The 26,022-nt window shown below is 55.2% G+C and overlaps 1 protein-coding gene across 1 annotated transcript in view; it reads right to left on the reverse strand.

Moving 5' to 3' along the window:
* The window catches only part of APC2 (APC regulator of WNT signaling pathway 2), a 45,760-nt gene that overhangs the window by 13,078 nt on the left and 6,660 nt on the right, over nucleotides 1–26,022 (reverse strand). The window contains exons 2-8 of the mRNA XM_030540264.1: nucleotides 12,308–12,466; nucleotides 11,334–11,424; nucleotides 9,608–9,785; nucleotides 7,756–7,864; nucleotides 7,374–7,487; nucleotides 6,740–6,817; nucleotides 1,253–1,345 (exon numbers count right to left, since the gene is read on the reverse strand). Of these exons, the coding sequence (XP_030396124.1) occupies nucleotides 1,253–1,345; nucleotides 6,740–6,817; nucleotides 7,374–7,487; nucleotides 7,756–7,864; nucleotides 9,608–9,785; nucleotides 11,334–11,424; nucleotides 12,308–12,466 (822 nt within the window). The remainder of the gene's footprint in view (nucleotides 1–1,252; nucleotides 1,346–6,739; nucleotides 6,818–7,373; nucleotides 7,488–7,755; nucleotides 7,865–9,607; nucleotides 9,786–11,333; nucleotides 11,425–12,307; nucleotides 12,467–26,022) is intronic.

The raw sequence follows: 26,022 nt of genomic DNA on the forward strand, positions 1-26,022 counted from the left end.
TTGCACTGTACTCTCAAATGCAGAGGTCCCCAAACTGTGGGGTGCGCCTCCCCAGGGGGGCATGGAGGACCATTCGGGGGGGCACAGCAGAGACACAGGCCAGCCCCCATGGGGGGGCAGGGAGGGAGTGCCACTCAGCTCCGGTCCCTTCCCTGCCCCACCCCCAGCCCCTTACTCAGTTCCAGGGAGGGGGTGTGTGGACAGAGGTAAGCGGGGGCACAAGGTAAAAAGTTTGGGGACTGCTGGGGTCTATTCAATGGTGGGCAAAGTGAAACAGACAAGAGACAGGTCAATTTCACTCAGCAGCTGCCAGCAACGTCTGGTTACCGGCTGACAAGCCTGGGGCAGGGAACTGGGCTGGGAGTGGAGCTGGGTGGCACTCCCTCCCCGCCCCCCATGGGGGCAGGCCTGGGCCCCTGCTGTGCCCCCCGACGGTCCTCCAAACCCCCCTTGGTGTGGGGAATTGGGGCACAGAATGAGGAGGCTACCTGACTTGCCCAAGATCACACAATGAATGTCCTCTAACCTTCTCAGCACCTTGGGCCTGATTCTCCTCTAACTCATCTCGGTGGAAATCACAAGTGACCCCACTGAAGTTGGTGGGTTTACACTGGGGTACAAGTGACGCAGGAACAGAATCAGGCTCCTGGATTGTTTGGGGATCTAAATATCAAGCCCTTTCCTGGTGCAATTAAACCAAGAAGCAACATGAGATCCACTTCCGCCCCAAGTGGCGCTGGGGGAAACGTCGAATCAGATACTGGGGTCAGAGTGCACAATCTGAATAGACGTGTGTAGGAATTGGGTAGCATCCCCTTAAATAGATTGCGTGCCTGCTGGTGGCACTCCCTGTCTTCTGTGTTCCTGAAGCCTCCAGAACCCCGGCAGAGCAGCAAGGTGTGAATGCGGCTAAGCCTGGCAAGTTGTACCTAGTCAGCACACATGGTTATCTGGACCCCATTGTGCCTGTGGGGTTCCTTCATTTTACATTTCTGGTGTAAAGAGCTAAAGACGCAACAATAGACCAAGGGCAGGAGGGGAAACTGAGGCACGGCACAGAGAAGTGACTCGCCCATGGTCACCCAGCAGGTGAGCAGCAGAGCTGGCAACAGAAGCTCTGGGCCTAATGCCCTGTCTGCTATGCAACACTGACTAGTACCGTTCAGAGCCGGGGAAGAACTCGATTTGTTCATCTCCAGCGAGTGTCTGCGTTTCCTCCATCAAATGCCCGAGGGATGGGGATTCTCATTACCTTATTGTCGCTGAGGTGGCTCCCTCCCTCCTCAGGATGCGTTGGGATGTCCAGGCTCCCGTCCCCTTCCACGCCAGACAGCTTCCCACACGGCTACAAGAACAGAGAGGGGGGATGCGTAAGAACCGGAGAGCTGTACAGAGCACATCGCAGCAGCTGCAGTGTTGGGCGGGCTGGCTCTGACTAGCCCCTGCTCTGTGAGGACCCAGCCTGCTTAACTTCATCGAAGCAGCCTCCTCCGTTCCCAAGCCGCTGGGAGGCCGGGCAGCAGCCATGGTGTATGGATGGGTACAGGGGACTCCGTTCACGGAGGACTGGAAAATGCAGAATGCTGTGGTTTTATTCTCCTCTCCCAGTCTGCTTGTCCCGTCTCTCTGTCTGTCTCCTGCATCAGGCACACACAGAGCTCAGATCGGGGGTGAGTCTTGGTGCGATTTGCCCCCTCAGAGTGTAAATTACACCCCAGTTAATTCAACTCAGTGGGCCAGACTCAGAGGGAGCGTAAGGTGGATGACATAACCAGAGCCTGCCAGAGCTAACCACAGGAGTCTCTGCAGCGTCTGTAGCTGGGGCAGTGACAGACTCACATCCCCTGTGGATCGGACCTGGAGCGGGACTCACGACACACTGATCAGTGGGTTCCACACCTTAAAGGTCAGCATAGGGCGTGAGTGGGCCTTGTACGCTGGAGCCATGTGTCACACCAGTTTTCATGCCCTTAGATACAGACGAGACCCTCCGTGTGAGGCCGGCAGCAAAAACCATTTCATCGGAAGAGGCCAATCTACCCACCCCAATACCACCCCCATCAGCGGCTCGGTCCAGGCAAGTAAACTCTCCAGAAATTGCTAAGGGACCCTGGCTCTGTCCAGACCTGCTCTCAGATCCAAGTGTGCTCCAGAAAGACACCCAGCAAAGTGCCAGTTGCCTTCCAGGGGCAGAGGGGCCCAGATAGGTCCCAATGCAGCAGGGGCTGGGAGGGGAGAAGGCATACATGGGACCCCTCAGCGTCACATAACTGGGCTCTGCAATGGAGAGATGTTTGGGAGTACGCTGTGCTCACTGGGACCTTGATTCAGCAAAGCACTTGAGCGCTCGCTTAAAATCCCATTGGCTTCCACGGGACTTGGTGCTTTCCGAACCGGGGCCTGCAGCCCCTGTTCTAGCCCTGGGGCAGCAGCCAGCAAGGGCAAAAGTCCCATTGACTTTAATGGGAGCAAGAATGCGCCCTCTACGAGCCCTGGAGAGAGACCCTTCAAACGGTCCCTCCAGCTCAATCCTGAGCCGGTTCCTTTCGCCAGCGCTAAACGGAGGGATACTGAAGTGGAGGTGTCAGTGAGCGGGGTGCTGGGTTGCAGGAATGCCAGGTGACTGTGTAATATGCAACATGGATTCTCCTATGAGACCAATGCATGTTTCAGCATCTTCGCTGCACAGGGTTTTGCTAGGCCTTGCACGTAGGGTGGCCAGTTTTGGTTGGACGTATTCCTGGAGGTTTCATCACACGACATCTTAAACGAAAGATGATTCTTTAATTCCTGGAGACTCCAGGACAACCCTGAAAGGCTGGCAACCCTCCTTGCACAGTGGAGAAAATGACTTCTGGCTGCCCGGGGGGGAGCAATTTGCCCCAGGCCCTGCGCCCCACAGGGGCCCCCACGAGAATATAGTATTGTATAGTATTACAACTTTTTTTTTTTATGGAAGGGGTCCCTGAAATTGCTTTGCCCCAGGCCCCCTGAATCCTCTGGGCAGCCCTGCATGTAGAAGAGCCAATCCATCTCTCTACTACCATCCTTAGTGACGCATCTCCCACTCCGTCCTTGCTCCTCAATAATCCACCCATATTAAATTATTTTAAACCCTCTCTCTCAAAATACTTAGATAACCCCAATCCCATACTATCTGAGCACCTCAAAGCCACCCTGTGAGACAGGGCAGCAATATTGTCTCCATTGCACAGATGGGAAACTGAGGCACAGAGAAGCTAAGTGTCTTGCCCAAGATCACATGTACAGTTTGTGGCAGAGGAGGGAATTGAACCCAGCTTTCCTGAGTTGTAGGGCAAAGGGCCTAGGCACGGAACTATCCTTCCTTGCTACCAACCGGCCTTATGGCAGATGTATGTAAAAAAATATGTATTGCCCAGGGATTCAAGGCCTCAGGACCGAGCGCTATGGCTCATTTCTCTTTCCAGGACAAATCCCCTTTTTAGCCAACAGTGTGATAATTGTCTTACTGAATCTAAACCGCTCCATCTTCCCAGGGCTTAGCTAAAAGCCCCGCTGTGCTCCGGCTTTGCATGGGGTTAAGGGAGAAATTCACAGGCAGTTCTGCTATCGATTTCTTGGTGCAGAGAAAGGCTCGGGGCCAGGGGCAAAATAATTTGTCTCAGTACTCACTTAATCTCTGTCACAGAAGGTAGGAGAGAGAGCACCAGTGACTGTTGGGAGCCCAGAGTAGGAATCACATGACCTCTGGCTTTTTAAACCCAGTTCAGATGTTAATGAAACCCTAAGGGGGAATTCTGATCCCACTGAAGTCAATGGCTAAACTCCTATTCATTTTAATAAGGCCAGGATTTCATATATGGCCTCTGGGTTTAAAAACTGTTCAGAGGCTAGTTAAACTCTGGACACTTAACCCTTAGAAAAATGCTACAGTATTATGCAGTAATTATCCCAAACACTACCGCTTCTTGCCACATTACTGAAGGATTCAGGAGTCTTATTGTAGAATGCCCTAGTATTTTTAATAACATTGTAGGTTTCTTATATTGTTTAAAAATACTATTTTTATTATAAAACTGTGCGGGGTGTTAAATAATAATGCAATATCTTTAAAACAATATTGTAGTATTATACCCTAGTACTACAGTATTTTTCTTTATAATCCTCTAGTATTTTTAATACAGAAGCAATCACTTTAATTGTAGAGCTGCAGGTATTTTTTCTTCAACAATTATAAAGTATTTTTCTTATTACATAATATATTTAATAAAACCCTGGCATTTCCCCTTGTAATTCTGAAGTATTTTTAAAGGGCTGTACTATTTAATAATATTGTAGTATTTTTTTTTAAAAAATGCTGCAGATATTTTTCTTATAATTTCGCATTTTCTTATAATTTAGTATTTTTAATAAAAACTGTAATTTTTTTCCTTTTAATATGATGGTATTTTTGAGAATACTGTACATTTAAAAATACCATTATTCATAAAATCATGGTATTTTCCTTATAATGCATTTTTAATTTAGTATTGTTTAGTATTTTGGGGGAAATAATGCTGTAGCATTTCAATATTGCTGTAATATTTTAAAAACAACACTGCAGTATTTTAATATTACTGAATCTTTTCAAATACGTGTTAGTACTTGTAATATTACTGTAGTAGCTAAACATTATAATTTGAATATTAATGTAGGTTTTATATTACTGGAATATTTAGAGATTTCAAATACACCGCTACCTCGATAAAACGCCACCCGAGACAACACGAATTTGGATTTAATGTGGTAAAGCAGCGCTCTCGGGGGGCCAGGGCTGCACACTCCGGTGGATCAAAGCAAGTTCAATATAACACGGTTTCATCTACAATGCGGCAAGATTTTTTTGGCTCCCAAGGACAGCGTTGTATCGAGGTAGAGGTGTAATGCTGTGGTAGTTTTGTACAGTTCTGGCAGGATATTCACTGTGAGTGGTCTTTGTTGTGGACTATGTTAGATCTGTGGGGTCAGTAACACACATCCAGCCTAGGCAGCAGTGGGATTAATTCGGGGGGGTCTGGGACACATCTGCCCCCCGCCCCAACCCCACCCGCTCCTGATTCCCAGCTTGGAGGTTGGCTCAGCCACTCTGAGAATCCAATGCTGGGCCTGCCAGCATCTCCCCTCATGGCCTACTTCTCGTCGCCATGGCAACTGCCCATTTCACGGTCCCCGAGACACACAAAGGCCTGGCCCTCCCGCTCAGTGGGGTGGGGAGGCCTCGGAGACCAGCCTGCCTCTAGCGCAGAGATGGGCAAACTACGGCCTGTGGGCCACATCCGGGCCACACCGTCAGGGGCAGGGGGTCCGGGGGCGGTCAGGGGACAGGGAATGGGGAGGCATGGATGGGGCAGGGGTCCCGGGGGGGCCATCAAGGGACAGGGAACAAGGGGGTTTGGATGGGGCAGGAGTCCCAGGGGGGCCGTCAGGGGACGAGAGGGGGTAAGATGGGGGCAGGGGCTGGGCCACACCTGGCTGTTTGACGAGGCACAGCCTCCCCTAACCGGCCCTCCATACAATTTCGGAAACCCGATGTGGCGCTCAGGCCAAAAAGTTTGCCCGCCCCTGCTCTAGCGCCATTCTCACCCCCATGCCAAGCAGCCTCCGCCAGCATTCCCACCCTGGAGGCAGAATGAGAGCCCGTACACCCCGCATCCACCGAAATGCAGCCAGCGCTGCCATTGCCTGCCCAGCCAGGCTGTCCGGACACAGTGCCCTGGCCTGCAGGTGGGACGATTGCTCCCAAGGGCGAGCACCGGAGAAATACACCCCGACCTCCAGTTGGGGCAGAGGGAAATGCCAGAGATGCTGCCCAGCTGTTGCCTGCCACAGCAAAGCCCTGCAGAGACCCCAGCCACTGGAGAGCAGACGATGAGGGAGACGATCTGGGCCATGGCCCTAGACCCTCTACCTGAGGATCTCCAAGCCCTTTGTAAATACCAGTGAGCAAAGCTCTGGGCCAGGGGGACTAAAGTATCATCCTGCCTGTTAGAGGGGGACACTGAGGCACAGAGAGGGGAACATGCATCAGGAGTGGGTGGCGAGCCCAGGTCTCCCCTCTCCTGGCCCTGTGTGTTAGCACAAAGGCCAGCCTTCCCTAGATAGAGGGGTGTGTGTAAGAGACATATATATATATATATATATATATATATATATATATATATGCAATGAGGGGTGTGTGCGGTGATCTGGACCATTGTGGTGGGGGGCGGGGGGAAAGCATACCTGTCTTTGTAAGCACCAGCCCCCATTGGGTGCGTGTGCAATGGGTCAGTGCAGGGGAGTTTCTGGGTGACTACATGCATCTGACAAAGTGGGTATTCACCCACGAAAGCTCATGCTCCAAAACGTCTGTTAGTCTATAAGATGCCACAGGATTCTTTGCTGCTTTTACCGATCTAGACTAACACGGCTACCCCTCTGATACAAATGGCAGGTGTGAGTGTGCGAGCCCACACATAAGTGTGCACGTGAGTCTGGAGCATAGGTGTGAATGTACAGGTGTGCACACCTGTGGGTGATGCTGTGCGTGCCGGTGAATGAGCAACACTCGCAGTGTAGACAGCTGGGTGTGTACACGTGTGGGGGTGACACGGTGGGGGGGAGGAGACGGGTGCACAGGGGCATTGCACACACAGGACAGGGACTCTGTTAGCACCACCGTTTCCTCCCGTGGGGGCTGCAGCCTGAGGCCCAGCGGACCCAGTTCCTGCTCCGTTACCTGTGGCTCCGACATCTGCACCTGGTCCTGAGCCTCCATCAGCTCCTTGTCGATCTGCTCTAGGCGGGATGCGCGGATCTGCGAGGATTTAACCACAGAGTCAGCAAGTGCCAGCCCCACCGCCCCCTGCAATGCCTTCCAGCCATGTCCCGTGGAAGGATGGGGTCAGGCAGCATGGGACCTAGAGAGAGGCAGACTCAGCCACCAGCTGGGGAAGGGGGACAAAGGGAAGGGGGACACTCCTCTCCCAGAGGAGCTACTCCCCCATGCAAAAATAAACCACCCCATAGCAGAACATGATCCTGATTCCTACCCACCCCCTATTGTCCCGCTTTGTGAGTAGGGTGGTTGCACCCTCGTCCCCCTCACCACTACCCAGATTTCTGGAGTGACAGGGGAGATCCTGATCTCCCCCAAAGCCTCCCATTGCCCATCTTTTTTTGGGGGGTTGTTGCTTCCCAATCCACTTCTCCCCCCGCACACAAACATGCTGCCCTGCTTTGCGGGGAGAGCTTTGCAGTCTAATCCCTCTCATTACTTGGTTAAGCAAAGCAGGGGGTTGCATTACTGGCAGAAGAAGGGTGAGGCTGAAGGGAAATAACCCACAGGAAGGGAGCAGCTCCCCTGCCCTGACCTGAGCCCTCTGCACCATCTCATCGGTCGTCCCGAAGCGTTCCTCCATGAGCGAGCGGATGTGCTGGGCCTCGAACTCCAGCTGCTGCCGGATCAGATCCATCTGCATAGAGAACTGGGAGCCGGGAGGAGAGGCAGGGCATGAGGGGAGAGATCCCAGCAGTCTGCCTGGCCCCGCTCTACCCAGCACAGGGTATTTTCTACGGGAGGCACATCCCATGGGGCAAAGTGCATCCTACGGGGCAGGGGACTCGCTCCGGGTTTGGGCTGAGTCCTCAACATCCCATGAGCCCCTGGGACCTCCCAGCACCCAGGTACGCCTTGCAGAGGAGGGACCCGTGCCGGCTCAGGACTCGGGCTGGGTCCTGGGCCCAGGAACTCACTGTCTCCACATGAGGTAGCTCGTCCAGGCGCGTGGAGAGGCTCTGCAGCTGCGTGTAGTACCAGAGCTTCTCCTTCTCCTCCTTCTCAATCTCGCTCAGCAGGAAACACCTGAAGAAGGGGAGGGGGGTAGAGGGCAAGCAGTCACGGACCCCCCACTCATGGACTCCCCCCCCAGTGCTGAGCTGACGCCGACCCAACCCCAGGCCCAGCCAGAAACCTCACGATCAGGGGAAGAGCGACAAGAAGAGGGACAAAACCTCTAGGGGCCTCTTCACCAGGCTCTCCCCACACCGAGCCCAGCTGAAGGGCTGGCTAATTGCCCCCGGGAGCATCCCAGGCCAGGGCACGCAGCAAGGTGAATGGGCAGAACACTGGGCTGCACGGGATACTGGGTAACGGGAGCAGCAAAGGGGCCCCTTAACCACCCGACGAGCTAGGGCTCAGACACTGTGGTGATGGGGGCAGGACGGAGAGAGACAGACAGGCAGACACCTGGCTGCGCTGGGGGACAGACAGACAGATGGGTGCACAGGGGGAGAGGCGACAGACAGAGGGACGTGTAAGGGACAGACAGACGGGTGTGTAAGAGGACAGGCAGGCAAACAGCAGTGCAGAGGGAGAGGCAGACAGACGGAGGTGTATGGGCATACGGAGACAGACAGACAGACGGGTGTGTAAGGGAACAGGCAGGCAGACAAGGGTGCAGGGGGAGAGGTAGACAGATGGAGGTGTATGAGCATACGGAGACAGACAGACAGACGGGTGTGTAAGGGAACAGGCAGGCAGACAAGGGTGCAGGGGGAGAGGCAGACAGATGGAGGTGTATGAGCATACGGAGACAGACAGACAGACGGGTGTGTAAGGGAACAGGCAGGCAGACAAGGGTGCAGGGGGAGAGGCAGACAGATGGAGGTGTATGAGCATACGGAGACAGACAGACAGACGGGTGTGTAAGGGAACAGGCAGGCAGACAAGGGTGCAGGGGGCGAGGCAGACAGATGGAGGTGTATGAGCATACGGAGACAGACAGACAGACGGGTGTGTAAGGGAACAGGCAGGCACACAGGGGTGCAGGTGCAGAGGCAGACAGACAGAGGTGTATGGGCATACGGAGACAGACAGACAGACGGGTGTGTAAGAGGACAGGTAGGCACACAGAGGTGCAGGGGGAGAGGCAGACAGATGGAGGTGTAAGGGCATACGGAGAGAGACAGACGGGTGTGTAAGAAGACAGGCAGGCACACAGGGGTGCAGGGGGAGAGGCAGACAGACGGAGGTGTATGGGCATACGCAGACAGACGGACGGGTGTGTAAGGGAACAGGCAGGCAGACGGGTGCAGAGGGACAGGCAGACAGATGGAAGTGTATGGGCATACGGAGACAGACAGACAGACGGGTGTGTAAGAGGACAGGCAGGCACACAAAGGTGCAGGGGGAGAGGCAGACAGACGGAGGTGTATGGGCATATGGAGACAGACAGACAGATGGGTGTGTAATGGAACAGGCAGGCAGACAGGGTGCAGGGGGACAGGCAGACAGACGGAGGTGTATGGGCATACGCAGACAGATGGACGGGTGTGTAAGGGAACAGGCAGGCAGACGGGTGCAGGGGAGAGGCAGACAGATGGAGGTGTATGGGCATACGCAGACAGATGGACGGGTGTGTAAGGGAACAGGCAGGCAGACGGGGTGCAGGGGGAGAGGCAGACAGACGGAGGTGTATGGGCATACGGAGACAGACAGACAGACGGGTGTGTAAGGGAACAGGCAGGCAGACGGGTGCAGGGGGAGAGGCAGACAGACGGAGGTGTATGGGCATACGCAGACAGACGGACGGGTGTGTACGTTTACCTCTCTCTGTCCAGCTCCTCCAGCAGCCTGATGGTGGCTCGACTCAGCTCCCCCATGCTGTCCTTCTTCTGGGGAGCGGCTGAGTGCACGGGGCTGACCTCGGGGCAGGCGAGCTCGGGCGCCAGGGCAGGAGGCTGGAACTTCAGGTTGTAGAGGCTGGTGATGTCCATCTGCAGAGCTGGGGGGGCAGCAGGAACAAGGTACCCTCATGTGGATGGTGCTCGGAGGCACAGCGGGACTGAGCCTTGCTAGTGGCCCCTGGGGCTTGACCCGGCCCTGGAGCGCTGCTCCCCCTAGCATTGCAAAGCACCCCCAAACCAACCTCTGCCAGGATCCAGCCGCTGGACAGCCCAGCTTCAGGAGAGGGTGGGGAACCCAGGTACGCTGTCCCAGCCAGCAGCCACTTAAAGCTGCATCCTCAGCCCCATCAGAAGCCCCGGGGCCTGGTGACAGCTCACACAATCTCTATCCCTCCTTTTGCCTGGGTGAATCCCACACACCAGGGCACAGGCGAGGCAGGGAACCGAGCCCCTGGTTGTTATATGGTTCTATACCCTGCTTATCACACAGTCTGGTTCTGTCCACACCAGCAAAACTCGGCATGGTGGGAGTGGGGAGCGCTGGTATATTATAATATGCTGCCCCGATACGCCAAATGCATTTCCCAGCAAAGCGAAGGCTGCTCATGGATCAGATGGTTCAAACTCAGTTGGAAGTGGGCAGAGTTAAGGGGAGTTAAGTGGGCTAGCACCTTCTCATGCTCTGCTCACACTGGGAGGGGAACACGCAGCTGTGTTTGAACAGGATGCAGGCTGGCTCTGCCAGGGACACACTTGGCACTGGGATGGGGAAGAACAGGGCTGGATATAGGGGCACCTGAGGTGCCAGACTCGGGGTGCTGTTTTTGTTGTTATGATCTGTAAATCTGTATTTATTCATGTTAGCAGACAAACGTATCGTCTTATATGACAGGGATAAATCATGCATGTAAATTGTGCATCAGAGGCATGAAATGGGCTACAAATGCAATAAAAATAAGGTATTCAAATGGAGGCGGGGGCCGCCAAAGGCAGTCTTCGCTTGAGGCACCCTTTGGTCCAGGGCCAGTCCTGGGGGCAGTCCCTCAGATAGTGCAAAGCAGGGTAGCCCTACTGAAGCAAATGAAACTGCTCATGTGTTTAAAGCACACGGGTAGGTGTTTGTGGGATCAGGACCTATGGGTGCATCGAAGGAGTCAGTGGATCATTGGCTTTGGATTCCTATTATTAAATGAACAGCCTGGGGGGGGGGTTAGAAATCCTTTGTCCCTCCCACTCTTGCAGCATGCGACTTCCATGTGTGTAAAGTTCAGTAGAGCCTGATGCATAGTAACGATCAGGATCTGCTCCAAGGTCACACAGGGAGTCAGTGGAAGATTTGGGAAAAGAACCCAGATCTTCTGAGTCCTGGCCCAGCAGCCCATCCACTAAACACAACTCCCCAATCTGAGCTGGGGCTGGAACCCTGGAGTCCTGGATCCAGTCCTCCCCACCATGCAGAACACTGGCCTTCTCGTTTCTTGGATCAAGGACAATCTATTTTCCAGGTTGCCCCTGGCCCCCAGGTTCTGGCCTTCTTGCTGCATCACCCCACCGACCACCAGGAGCTCTGCAGGACTCCCCTTGCGCAGAACAGAATCCCACCTGCCCTCGCCTCACTGGACGGGCCACTCGTCAGGCTCACTCACCTTTCAGCTGGTCCAGAACCTCTGTCTGTCCGGAGGACACCATGACCCGGGCCTCTTGCTCCAGTTTGCCCTGAAGGTGCTTCAGGACTTCCTAACAAACAGAGGAACATAGCGCGAACAAGTCAAGCCAGCCAGGCCACTGCAGAGAAGCCAAGATGCAAATGGGCCACAGAGACAGGGCTCCCCTCTTACTCCTAAGGGGGATCACTGCAGGGCAGGCTGGCTGCGCTCCTGGGCAGGTTGTAGCAGCAGGGATCAAACCCCCACTTGCACTAGCCATGGCCAGCGCTGGCCCACAAGCTGCTATGCAAGGCCTCGGCATCACCAGTGAGGAACATGCTACCATGCTGCAAGAGTGTGGGTTACACCTACGGGCCCCGGGGATGGGCAAGGAACATTAATTTCCAGGGCTTTGCACTCAGCCCCTTTCACCAGCTCTTCCCAGCAGCAGGAGAACGAGAGGCAAAGTCGACCCTGAAGCCGGCTTCGCTCCAGCCAGGCCAGCGGAGGGGTGGGGTGGGGGCACAAAGAGGGAGATTGTGAAAGAAGTCAGCTCCCACTGTTCTCTCCGTTGTCTGACTGAAGCACAAGCTGCGGGGGTGGAGGAGGACATGAAATACATGCCCCAATGAGCTCTAGTACAGAGCGGACCTGATTAACCCTTTGTTTGGGGTGGGGGGAAAGGGGGAGGGAAAAGAGTCTTAGCTCCAGGTGGGGAAACTGAGGCACATGAAGGGCAAATTCACTGCCTCACCAGAGTGTAAATTTGAGCAGAATGTGGCCCAGAGAAGCCCACAACTGCCTGAGTCAAAAGCAGAGCGGGGGGGGGGGGGTCAGAACGCTGGACCTCCCAGCTGCCTGCCCTGTGCTCTGCCCACTAGGCCCACCTCCCTCTCCAGGAAACCCGCCCTCCCGCAGGGCATTGGGTGACATGCTCAGCAAGGGCTGGGCCCTGGGGCTGCCGGTGCCATCACCTTCATGTCCGAGGTCTCATTCTCTAGCTTGGAGAGGTGGCTGGAGTTGTCCTCCAGCTCCCTGCGCAGATGTGTGTTCTCCTTCTTCAGTGCCTCCACCTGCCGCACCAGCTGGTCATAGGATGCTATGGAGCCAGACATCTTCAGCTCCTCCAGCGTCTGGGGAAAGAGAGAGACGTGGGTGCGTCATCCCCGGCAGGGCCCCCTTGCACCCTGGTGTGCCTGGTTGTAGGTGTGTTCCAGCAGCGCCCAGCAGTGTTCAGCAGAAGCGCCAGGGGCTTGTGCATGGGGGGGGGTGCAGGTCCCGATTCGGTGCTGGCTAACGGGAGAAATCCATTGCAGATGGGCAGGGGCTCAGATCCCAAGGGGGGCCAGGGAAGTACCATAGCGAGAGATGGAGCCCCCAGGGTGGTGCCTGGAGAGCCAGCCCCTGCCCCAGTCTAAGACAGACCAAGGCAGGGTCATTAGTCCTACCTGTCAATTGTGGACCTCAGGCCCAAAGAGAGTCAACGACTTGTCCGAGTTTGCCCAGGGACTCAGCAGCAGGGCTGAAAACTGGCCCCAGACCTGCGTGCTCAGTGCCACAGGGGGACGTAGGAAGCAACCGTCGCTCCCCCAAAGAGCGTCCAGTCTAAATAGACAAAGGCCATGGAGGGGAACATGAGCGGGGGGTGACTTGCCCAGGGTCACTCTGCCAGCCAGGAGCAGAGCTGGGAATGGCAGGACCCTACCCACTGAGCCACGCTGCCCTTAGGACCTGCCCAGTGAGCTCACGTTACCCTGCATCCTTCTAGGGACCATCTCTTCTCTCATTCCCATCTCCCCAGCCAACCTTCTTCCCATCTGCTGCAGCTCACTGACCATCTCCTCCACCAGTATTTCTGCCCATACCTCCCTCAGCCTGCCTGCCCGTCCTCCTTGTTCTCCGCTCCTCTTGCCGCAGCATTTTCTGGACGAAGCTCCTGGGAAGGAACTGGGCCCAGGATCCTGCTGGGGGGTGATGGAGCTGCCGGGGCTCAGAGAGCGGCAGGCCCCGGCCGAGGGGATCCTCAGATCAGGTCACGGCTCCTTTGGGTCTCTCCTGCCTTTCCCCCTGGAAAGACACGCCCGGCACGCACCCAGTTCAGTTCTATTTCCTCAGGGCGCCTCACACCTCTGGCCCAGCAGCTCGGCTCCCTCTGAAGTCAGGGGGAGCGCTGCATGTGGAGGTGCTTGTAGGACTCGGCCCTCCAGGAAGTGCTCAGGTTGGGATTGAGGGTCAGTAGCAGAGTTGTGGGGGATGAGAGGACAAAGCCCAGGGCTAAGGTAGCAGAGAGGCTGTGGGTCAGGTAGGACTGAGGGACATTGACAGAGCTGTGGAGAGCCCAGGGCTGGGATAGCAGGGGGCTGTGGGTCGGGACTAGGGTGACCAGACAGCAAATGTGAAAAATCAGGATGGGGGTGGGGGGTAATTGGAGCCTATATAAGAAAAAGACCCAAAAATTGAGACTGTCCCTATAAAATTGGGACATCTGGTAACCCTAGTTGGGACTGAATGGCACCAGCAGAGCTCAGGGAGGGGGGAGCCCAGGGCTGGGATAGCAGGGGGCTGTGGGTCGGGACTGAGGGGCACCAGCAGAGCTCAGGGAGGGGGAAGCCCAGGGCTGGGGTAGCAGGGGGCTGTGGGTCAGGACTGAGGGGCTCCCGCAGAGCTCAGGGAGGGGGGAGCCCAGAGTTGGGATAGCAGGGGCTGTGGGTCAGGCCTGAGGGGCACCAGCAGAGCTCAGGGAGGGGGAAGCCCAGGGCTGGGGTAGCAGGGGGCTGTGGGTCAGGACTGAGGGGCACCAGCAGAGCTCAGGAAGCGGGGAGCCCAGGGTTGGGATAGCAGGGGCTGTGGGTCGGGACTGAGGGGCTCCAGCAGAGCTCAGGGAGGGGGGAACTCAAGGTTGGGATAGCAGGGGCTGTGGGTCAGGACTGAGGGGCACCAGCAGAGCTCAGGGAGGGGGGAACTCAAGGTTGGGATAGCAGGGCGCTATGGGTCGGGACTGAGGGGCTCCCGTAGAGCTCAGGGAGGGGGGAGCCCAGGGCTGGGTAGCAGGGGGGCTGTGGGTCAGGACTGAGGGGCTCCAGCAGAGCTCAGGGAGGGGGGAGCCCAGGGCTGGGGTAGCAGGGGGGCTGTCAGACAGGCCACAGGGGTAAGGACAGAGACATATGGATACAGCTCACACAGCAGCTGACTTCGCAGGCCTAGCCCGTGCTGTTACTCCAATGCGCCCTCTTCTCTGCAGGGCCCCCTGGCTCTTCCCATCCCTTCCCTTCCTCTGCAATCACCCTCTTTTCTTTCCTCCTCCTTCCCCCTCTCCTGGCACAAGATGCAGCAGCTCAGAGCTCAGCAGCAGAGGCCCCGTCCCCAGGGCTGGTGCTTCCATTTAGGCAGCCTAGGCGGTCGCCTAGGGCGCCAGGATTTGGAAGGGCAGCAGACTGCTCCAGTGGACCAGTGAGCCGGCCCTGCGCCTAGGGCGCCAAAAACCCTGGCGCCGCTCCTGCCCGTCCCACATCACCAAGCTGCCGTTGTCCTGGCGGACATTCCTGGGCCTGTCTCGGCTGGTGGGGCAGCCAGCACGGCTCTCACCCCAGATAACGGAGCTCCCATAACCTCCAGCGTGGGACAGCTAATCCCACCCTGGATTACAACATTAGCACCATTAGGAAGCATTTGCAAGGCAGCATTAGCCCAGCCAGGTTCCCTTATTAGGGAGGGAATTTGCAGTTAGTCGAGCTAATGCAAGGAGCTGCAGGGTTTGCAGGAATCAGTTGGCCCTGCAATGTGCCAGGCAATCAACCAGTTCCCAGGCAGTGCTGCGCTGGCAGAGCCTGGCACGTGCCACCCAGGAGGCAGGAGCAGGCAGCGTGGCCCCGAGATGGGAGACAGGGGGTGGGGGGACACCAGTGCCAATCACCTGTGTATGATGCATTACCCAGGCACTCTCACTGGCTTCGTGATGCCCAAAGCAGGGGCTGGGCATCTCCCGGCATTGCCTCTGTGCACAGCATCACAGGGCTGCTCAGTGAGGGTAAAGGGGCCTTTAGACACGGCAGCGGCACCAATCCAACCCCACAGCCAACACAGTTGCCGTCTGGCAGGGGAGGGCTCAGGAAAAACCCTGGAGTACCCAGGAGTAACAATGCAACCCTGCAGCAGGTTCAGCCTGTAACCTATGGGCCATTTCTGAACCACACCCTAGTGTTTACTCCCCCCCCCCCACAGCTGACATCCCCCCGGATCGTCCAGCCCACATGCCCTAACTAGGTTAAAAAAGAACGGGCACCCCCCTCCCCCAGCCCGAGCGAGAACAGCACGCACGGGGGAACGCAAAGGGTTAACCCCAAGGAGGCAACTCATCAGCCAGGCCCAGCCACCTGCCCTCCAAGTGACAGGCGGCCCTACAACCTCTAGCCCCTTGACTCCTAAGCGTCCCCTTGTCCCTCTCCTTCCTTCACCCTTGAGCACCCTGCACAAGCCCTCCAGAGGTGCGGTCTCTCCCCCACACCTGCTCCACTGCCTTCCCCCTTTGTCTGTCTGTCGCCCCCCAGCTCTCCTGGGTCTCTCTCCCTCCCTCTCATTCCTTTCTCTTTCTTTTCCTTTGGAAGGGAACAACAAAGCATCCTTTTCCCCATCCCACCTGCCCCCACCTTGCGGAGCCCCCTCTGCCTCACCAGATACCCCCCTCACTGCAGGCCGTACTGGGGCAGATCAATGGTGCGGCTAGCCCAGTATCGGGTCTTCCGGCAGCAGCCGGGGCCAGGTGCTTCAGAGGGAACGACCAACACAGGGCAATTATCCCCCGTCGTCCAGTCCCCTGTGCCCTCCCTCCCCTGCTCACCCCATATCCCATCCGGCAGCCTCCCCCCCTCCCCTCTAACCTCCAGCTCTCAGTGCTGCCCCCAGCGCCTTCTCCTGCCCCGCTGGCTCCGCGTCCCAGGCCAGGGCGTCCCGGAGGACTTGTCTTTGCACTCGTTACCCCGAGGGCCTGGCCAGCAGGCTGGGGGGCATCCGACGTCCTGGTGCACGCTGCATGTTCAGCCCCATCCCAGGCGCCTCATCGACGTTCGTTCACCGGGGGGCTTCCGTGATCAGCTAATTTCCTAGCAGCCCCCGCTCCACCCCCAGCATCTCCACAATCTGAGCAGAGACGGCGGCTGGGCTTTGTTTACCACGAGCGTGCGCTGGGCATGTTCATTCCTTCACACGCTGCACGGGGGCTAAGAAAGCAGCCTCCCCCTCCACCCTCCCCAATTGGAGCATGGGTTAAAATTATTTTGCTACTACCTCTGAGGATGCACCCCCCTCCCTCTGCCTGGGGTTCGGCACTGCACGGGATGACCCAGGGGTACCCTCAGAGGGGAGGAGTTGCAGGGGAGCTACCCCCACCCCAGTCCAATGGGCCTCGGTCCTAACCACAGGGGCCCCAGCAGGGCCCAAGGAAAGTTTGGGTTCCTGCTGCCCCATTCAGCCTTTCGCCACTCTGCTGAGGGGGCCACCAAAGGGGACCCTTAGGGGTAGGTTTGCAAAAGAGCTCAGCACCTAGCAGCTCCCACTGAGAACAATGGAGCACCCTCCCTCCCCCCCTGAGACCAATGGGGAATCCCCATCCCCCCCCCACTGAGAACAATAAGGCATTCCTCTCCCTCGCTGAGAATAATGGGGTATCCCTCCCTCCCCCACTGAGAACAATGGGGCATCTCTCCCCTCCCCCACTGAGAACAATGGGCATCCCACTCCCGCACTGAGGGAAATCTGGCCCTTACCGATAACAGCACTAGTGGGTCTTTGTGACGTATCTGTTGGAAACTCAACCGAGATCAGGACTCATTCAAGGTGCTACCTAACAAGCCACTAGATGGTTTTCGCACAGCCTAGGGTTTGAACCAGAATCGCAGATATGAGCAACCAGGAGCTGCTCCGGTGCCCCCAAACTGAACAACGGAACAAAAATGGAACCTAAAACACAACACACACACACACCCACACTCACTCTCTCTTCCATCGGGGGCCCACTACAGAAAGGTGTTGCTGCCCAATGTGTCAGCTGAACCAAGAGCTGGGTGAATGGTTCTTTCAGCCACGACTTAATTAGGATTAAATATTTTTCCTGGGGTAGCAGCCAGGAGCCCCAGGCACCCCCTAGGCGCTGTACAAGCACACAGCAAAAAGACAGTCCCTGCCCCTCGGTGCTCACCATCTCCCCAGCTGCATTCCTGTATCCCCTGCCAGCTGAGGCTCTCAATGCACTGTGCATGTCAGTAAGCCGCTAGGAGGTAACAGCCAACCATGGGAGCAGGGGGTGCCCAACACTCCTTAAAACTCAGGTCCCATGGCTAGGATTTTCAGAGGGGCTCAGCACCCCCGGCAGGGCCACACTTTCCCAAGAGCACCGCACGTCGGGTGCTGAGCCCTTGGAAATCTGGCCTCAGTATCTCAAGTTGGGCACCAAAACCCCGTGGCCTCTTTAACGAACATCAGCATGAACTACCCTAGGCCAGCTGCTGTTCCCTGCTACAGATTGAAATCCATGCTGCCCACAACGGAGTCGCTCTGGTTTTACATCCGTGTAAGTGAGATCAGAGGCCGGCCCTTTGCGATTACCTTTGCGCACGCGCCTGGAAAGGCAGAGCCGTCGTGCGTGCATGGAAGGGTCACACCCTGGGGTCTTAGATAATGGGGACAAAGGCATTACCGGGTAGCCCGCGGTGATCAGATCATATGAGCGGGCAGAGGAATAATGAATAATCATGAGGTTGCTCAGGACTCTGCATCTGGGGGACAGTTACCGTGGTAGCTGCGATGGTTTCACACGGATCCCTGGCTCTTGCGAGAGATTTTCATGTGAGTGCAGCACCCAACAGCTCCCAGTGTGAACGGGGAGACAGTGGATCCTTTATTGTCCTCCATGGGAACTGCAGGGTGACATGGGCATCCCCACAAGGAGGGCAGCGCGAGGGGGTGATGGGCAGTTCCAGGGCTTTAATAGCACTGTGGGGTCACTGCTAATGGCACACCGGTGGTGGTCCATGCAAGACCCCTTTGTGCTGCCCAGGCTGCAATTTCCCATCTCGATGTGTCAGGATGGCAGCCGTATGGGTCGGGCTTTGAGCTGTGACATTCCTGTTTCCCTCAGAGCTCGTGGCGTTTGCTTGCTGCCCCTTGGCTTCGGCGTAGGGTGTCCTGGAAGAGCTCGCACGAGGCCAGCGAGAGAGCAGGACAACAGCTGCTTCCCCATTCCACGGTTGGTGCCCGCTAAACGTCTGAGCTTGCCAGAGGGCTGGTGAGTGGGCAGCAGCTCACGTGCGCCTGTGTCCCAGCGTGTCAGTGCACACGTGTCTCCGCACGCATCACAGAGCATGGGCGTCTTTCAGGATGTGGGCGCTGCCCATTAGGTCTCACAGCGGATGTGCATCCCACAGTCTCTCTCAGGGTGCGATTGTAGCCCAGTCGGATTGTGGGTTGTGCCTCCGAGCGGGCGTGCACGTGGCTCGGGGTGGCAGCGGGCACCTGGGAGTGAGACGGCCCGTGTGTGGTGCAGTGGCGGAGTGCCATCGCGTGTCAGTGCCCGCACACTTCCTGTTCCAACGCCTGGACACAAGGAGGTAGCAGCCACAGCTCAGTCTCCTGGCCCTTCACTGGGTGCCCATGTGAGGAACTAGCCCTGCCTGTGCCTTGGGGAGGCAGGGAGGGGCCAGGATTTAACTAGACTGATGTAAAGTTGCGTTAGTGCTCGAACCTCTGAGAGATCCGGATGCTGGCGTTATCTGCCACAGCCGGGTTAACAGCCACGCTCACAACACCCTCCCCCACGGAGCTGCTCCCGGATACGGATTCAGGTCTAAGGCCGTACCAGTGCACAGTGTAATGGCGATAATGTGAGCACCCTCCTTTGTAAAGCGCCTTGAGATCTGCTGCTGAGAGGCTCCAGATAAGCTCTAGAAAGGGTTATTCCAGCAATCCAGAGAGTCAGACAGTAGCACCAGCAGCAGCAGAAAACCCCCTGGTAGTGGGGCCGAGGCAGCAGCCAAGTACTCCTCCCTCTGGCCTGTACAACCACAACGGACACCCTTGCGTCTGTCCCACTGGGGGCTGCTCCATAGACCTAAAAGCACGAGCTAAAGAATGAACCCTCCTCGGTGGGCCTGTAACACTCACCTGCTCTGTGGATGGGGCACTGTCACCTACTCATCAGTGAACTGCGCAAGGTCTCTCCCAACTGAGATTTCAGGAGGACGGGGCCAGTCTGGATCTGAGCAGGGGGCTCCCTCTTCCCACCAGTTAGTGGATTCAAGACCATGCCACCCAGCGAGTCTCTCAGGTGGTCAGTCGTTTAACCAGAGCTGGTGGGGAAATTCACTGGTTTTCCCCTGCAAAAAAAAAATACTTCTACAAAACTCAAATGTCTTGGTTTCTTTTCTGTCTGTCTCCACATTTCAAGGTCAAAAACATTCAAGGAAAACAGAATTTTCTTTCACAAAATCTCTGCTCTGTCAAAACGCCCTTTCCTGTTTTAAAACTCCTTTCAGTGGAAAAATTCCAAACCTGCTTGACTTAGGACCTATGACCCAAGGGTTTCAAACTGTTCTGCAGACATCAATGAGTTAAACCTTGCAAGAGTCCTGCAGGGAAAGGTTATCATTCCCGCTTGACAGAGGGGGAAACCGAGCATGGGTTAAAAGGCTCCGAGGCAAGAGTCCTATGTGTCGATCACTTCCCCACCCTCTCCTTGCCACAACCCAGGGGTCCTGGCTCCCAGACTCCTCTGCACTAACCACTAGACTAAACTCCCTCTCCAAGCCAGAGGAGAACCCAGGAGTCCTGACTCCCAGGCCTGCCTCGCTCCCCACCTCCCAGAGCTGGGCCAAAGCACTCGATGTCCTCGACTTCTGTGCTTTAAACACCTTCCATGCTGCCTCACAGCAGTGCAACAGCATCTGGTCCTCCCCAGTTTGATTACACTTTGGGCTCCCTTATCCTCTTCCCAATGTCCTTCCCGAGCCGGCCAGCCGGCCCCGCTCAAGCAGCTTTGCCAAGGCAGAGATAATGGGCCGAGGGTTCCTTTAAACCAGAGCCAAGCCAATTCCCCACTAAATAAATAAATCAGAGACAAGCCCCAATGGGAGACAAAAGGCTCCGCGGCTCTTTGAAGCCTCATGAATCTCGCGAATGTGAGCGATTCCCATGCACTGCTGAATAAATCATGGCAATCAGGAAAAGCCATGGAGATGCTGCCAACCGGGCCAGCCAATCACAGCCTGGCCAAGGCTCTCTGGTTGCTATGGTGATAGCCAATAGCACCCCAGCAGCTGGAATATAAAGGCAAAGAAGCTTTCCATTTCTTTTCCTGGGCTCTCGACCAGGCCATCAAATATAGATGTAAGTGTGCTTGTTAATTCCAGCTCCATCCTGGGTTTCTGGGCCCAGCTCAAGACAAGAACAGCTCTTTGGGGGCAGGGACTGTCTCTCACTGCACATACGTACAGCTCCTAGCACAATAGCCTTGTGATGCCTGCTGAGACTCTGGGCGCTACCATAATGCACATAATAGAAGAATGTGAGTATGCAAAACTCCACCAGCTACTAGATGCAAGAGGCTATTCATGGAACCAGGAATGCTGATCTAAAGCCAAGTTTAGCTCTTTGGGGCAGGGACCATGTCTTTGTCCTGGGTTTATAGAGGACCAAGCACAGAGACCCAATGCTGGTGTCTCACTTTACACATGCAAGCTTCAGAGGGAGCAGGATCTAGCCGAGCCATCATTAGGCTGACATAAAGCAGATGGGTCTGAGTAAAAACCAGTTCAGTCCATCCCCTAGTTTCCACTCATAATACCCGCCTATTATGTAGTGCTGTCAGTCATTAGATCTCAGAGCACCACCTTAAAGATGGGGAAACTGAGGCACAGATAGGGGAAGTGATTCACCAGCAGCAAAACTGGGACTAGAACTCAGGTCTCCTGACACCCAGGCTCTGTCCTCCAGACCACATGGCCACCCTCCAGCTAATGGGGTTTGATGGCCCGGTGCAGATAGGACTGTAAGCGAGTTGCTATGAAGCTCAATCAGGAAATCATAAAAGACCTTTACATTAAAGGAAAATTGGGAGGGGGGTTCGGGACATTTCTCCTCCTTGGCACAGGGACTCTTTGTCTGAGTGCTGCACCATGGGCATTAGAAACAGACAACAAACAATAGAACACAGGGGACTTTCCACCACCAGAGTAAAGACTGCACCCAGGCAAGTGGCAGAGGAATCCCCGCAGGACAGCCCTCCCTCATATCGCAGCATCACAATGGGTTTGTTTGCTTCCAAGGAAGGATTTAACAGGAAAACAAGAATCCCCATCCCCCACCACCTTGCATGCACCCTGTGCCCATGGCACACAAAGCCCCCTCCAGCTAGCCTTCCCATCAGCTGCTTTAATCAGCATGTGTGTCTTTCTGGTTCAGCGAACAAATGAATTATTTAGGTGCCCCAGGTTTCCGGCTGTGATGGGGAATGGGGTGTGACTGTGGCAGTATTCCCCCAGCCTCGGCTCCTCCATTCCCCCCAAACTCCATCCCTGGGAATGCTACCATGCCTGGGGGAGGAATTCCTATAGGACACCCTCTAATCCCCACTCTCTCCCACAGTCCTGTCTCTCCTTCCCCACCCCTCCTCCACTTTTCCTCTTTCGCTCTGTCTTTTTCTCCTTCCCCCGTTCATTCCCTCCCTCTCCCTTCCTTGCTTCCGTGTTCCCCTCACTTCCTGTATCCCCCCCTCCTCTTTCCAAGTATCCAACCCTTCATCAGATCACATGAGTTGACCCCCCGGAGTCTGTTTAAACAGTTCTCATCTCCAGATAACACGTTGTTCATGGACCATCTAAGGCCAGCTCCCTAGCTGGCATGAATGGCCATCGCTTCCCTGAAGTCAATGCAGCCGTGCCAATTTACCCCTGCTGACCACTTGACCTCTCGGGCCCAATTCCTCATAGCCCCACACCAGGCCCAGGCATTTACATCAATCAAAAAAAAGCATAACACGCGACCAGCTCATCAAACCTACATCCGTTGTGCATTGGTGCACATGAGCGCACAAGGAGACCTGTGCCTATCATCGCCTTGTTCCTGCAGCTCCTTCAGCCCGCAGACGCCCACGCCCCAGAGAGAGAAGCAGCTCAAAGAATGAGAAACATCGACGCTAGAGTTGGTTTAGATTGTTTCCCCTAAACCGAACGCTTTTAAAAATCATTCCCACATTAGCCTTCATACCAACCCCAGCTCAGCCGCAAAGGGGCAGAGCTCACGCAGAGGGAGCCTGCAAATGAACACTGGCTGCTGGGCAAATGTCCCATTCCCAGAGGTAGAAGGTAGAAGCCAGAATCAGAGTCCAGCTGGGGCATGCGCAGGTTCTAACGAAGTAGGAGCTGCACTGGCGTTTCCTGGGGGCAGGAGGGTGTTGAGATATTTACCAGGGAACCTGAGGACCTCCCAAGCGTTGATGGCATTTTCCTTTCCTGTGCTTGCCTTTCGCACAGCGGGGGAGATGGCCCAGCGCACGCTGACGTCAGTGTGGACTCTTGCAGTCGATGTCAATAGAAGTGGGACTGACCCCTCTTCTGCGGGGGTGTAGGCAGCTGGTTTTAAATCAGGGCTGGGGGCGGAGGGACCAAGTTACAAATCAAAGCTGCTGAATATCACTTGAATGGGTCGTTTCGTACCGTGGCAAAATTTGTCCACTTCAAATCAAGTGAGATGGACGAGCTTCTGTTCCGCACTCAGCGTTTCCTTGGGGCATGAATACAGTCCCAGAAGAATGCACTCCCTAAGGCCCAGACAGACTTAGGGCTGGGTTTGCCATAGCAGGCATCACCTCACTGGGGTTGAGTGTTCGGACTTGCTGGGCTCCTCTGAACATCTGGCCCTTCGTGGAGCCAGACATTTGTAGGGACCGACATGATCGCCTAGTCCGACCTCCTACACAAGCCAGGCCAGAGCACCCCACCCAGCAATTTCTGAGTCGATCCCACGACTGTTGGATCTGCAGCACCTCTCTTGGGAAGACGTCCGCTTGCGATTTAGGGGCTTGAAGTGATGGAGACATCACAACACCACTAGGTCAGTTGTTGCAGGGGCTAAAAACGTGTCCCTTATTCCTAATCTGAATTTGTCTATCTTCTGCTTTTAGCCATTAGATGCCTGTTCCTGCTAGATAAAGAGCCAGGTACTAGGGAAATCTCTTCACCACGTAGTGACTTGATCAGGTCACAGTCTTAACTCTCCTTTGGATAAACTAGATAGAAAGCGTTTCTCACTCGAAGGCATTCAAACCATGTCAGGAAAAAAAATATATTGACTCCTTTTTAATTAGCTTCGATTCCCGTCCTAGCATCCTTCTGTCCTTGGCCTCAGACGCTACCAATGGCAGAAGCAGTGACAGCAAAACATCTTATTCCCTTCATTTTGCAACATGATTTTCTTTAATTAAAACCATCCAAAGTATTCGTTCCCTTGCCCTGCTCACTAGACAGGCGCAGATTTTATGGCCAGAAGGAAATATTAATCTGACTTTGTTGCAGAGCAGAGGCTGGGGTGAATAATGAAATATCCGTAGGATAAAGAGGAAAATGAAAACCCCTCTGAGGGCTCTTGTTACCAAAGGAAGGCTGCCCTCGTGACTAGGCTACTGGACAGGTGACGAACAAGATCTAGGTTCAAATCCTTGGCCTGCCCATGACCTTGGGCAAATCACAGCTGCCCAGCACCTCAGTTTCCCCACCACTAAAATAAGGGTAATAATTCTTCCTGACCTCACAGGCTAGAGGAGAACTGTACCTCGGGAAGAGGCAGTGTTGCCTGGGCTGCTGTTTCTCCTCCTACCCTTTATCTGTCGCACCTAAGGAGCTTGTAGGCTCTTTGGGGCAGGCCCAGCCCCTCCCTGAGTGCTGGTGTGGCACCGAGCACTGGAGCTTTGAGCCACAGATAACAATCAGCTGGATTTTGCTGGCATGCACACAACCAGTTTTCCTTGCCGTGCTCCAGTCCTAGTCCATGCACTGTGTCGTGTGATTCACGCTGTGCTGTAACCGCTTGGTGACTCTATAGCACTTCCCGGCCATAGATCTCCAAGAGCTTTGCAAAGGCAAGTCACTATCATATCCCCATTCTACAGAGGGGAAAACTGAGGCATGGACAAGTTATCTCCACTGGGGGTGAAAAAGGCATAAAGTGCTTGATGTATAGCCACACCAGCTTCCTCTTAGGTCTCCGGGTCTGCAATGGGTGTTTTAGTCTGGGGGAACCTGAGCGAGTCAGAGATTTTTATCGCTGGAAGAGACCATCAGATCACCAGTCGCTCCTTTCTTGAGCCCAGTGAAGTATGTTTGGCTAGATCATGTCTCCCAGGCTGGCATCTTTCCAGAAAAGCTCTAACATTCACTTCAGCAATGCAGGACTCTGCTCTGGACCAGAAAGTGCTTTCTGAGCGTCGGAGCTCACTTCTCAATGCAGCCGGCACGCCCGTGCACTCCCTCTCGTTCGCTCAGACACACACAGCGACAGGCTGAGCCGTGGGAGCCGGCTTGTACAAGCCATCTGAGACCTGTGTTATTTTAAGGTTCTCATCATTATAAATTAATGCCATGTTCTCCCCAGAGGGGGATTTAATTCTTAGCAGCTATGTAATTCTTCACACCTTCCAAAGGCAACTCATCGCAGTACAGACCCAGAGGAACGAGTGACCCTATACCCGTGATTAGATCCCTGGTCCCAGCCTGAGTCTTCCTGTTCCAGTGCCGTATCTGAGTGCCAGTTATTGTCCTGTTTTATAGCTTGGGGAAACTGAGGCAGTATGGGACTTGCTCAAGGCCACTCAGAGTCAGTGTAAGAGCTGGGATTAGAACTCAGGGCTCCTGTGCTAGCAGCACAAGCTGCTCTGAATGTTTTCCCCAGTCATAGACTTTAAGGTCAGAAGGGACCATTATGATCATCTAGTCTGACCTCCTGCACAATGCAGGCCACAGAATCTCACCCACCCACTCCTGTATCAAACCTGTGTCTGAGCCATTGAAGTCCTCAAATCATGGTTTAAAGCAGGTGTAGGCAACCAAAGGCGGCACGGGAGCTGATTTTCAGTGGCACTCCTTTTAGATCCCTCTCCATCTTTCCAACTACAGGCTGGAAGCCAAGGGAGGGGGAAAGGCCTTGGGGTGAGTCATTCAAGCTGTAATAAAAAATACTGGACAGTAGAAGCAGTTGAAGTCTAACTCCCCATGCACAGGGGTAACTGCAGGGTTTATGCTGCCATAGGGAGACTCCCACAAGTCAGCAGCACTTGGCTGGGACTCAGGAGACCTGGGTTCTAGTTCCCAACTCTGCCACTGACTTGCTGTGGGACTTGGGAAAAGTTGTTTCCCCAGGCGTGTGCCTCAGTCCCCCCCCCCAATTCTTTCCTATTTAGATTAAAAGCTCTTTGGGGCAGGGGCTCTCCCATTGTGTGTATGTGCAGCACCTAGCACAATAGAGCCTGGATCTCACTTGGGTCAGATGCCCATATTAACTCCTCATGCTGCAACGGCCCTGTCCCCACACAGGGTTCAGCACCATGGACAGAACCAGGGTCTCTTCTGGCCAAGCCACATCTATGGAAGAGGTCAGTGGCATAGCTGGAGGTAGAGTGTGGCCCTGTGGACACCCATACACACTTAGC

This window comes from Gopherus evgoodei, chromosome 22, assembly GCF_007399415.2.
Source record: "Gopherus evgoodei ecotype Sinaloan lineage chromosome 22, rGopEvg1_v1.p, whole genome shotgun sequence".
NCBI classification, from domain to species: Eukaryota; Metazoa; Chordata; order Testudines; family Testudinidae; genus Gopherus; species Gopherus evgoodei.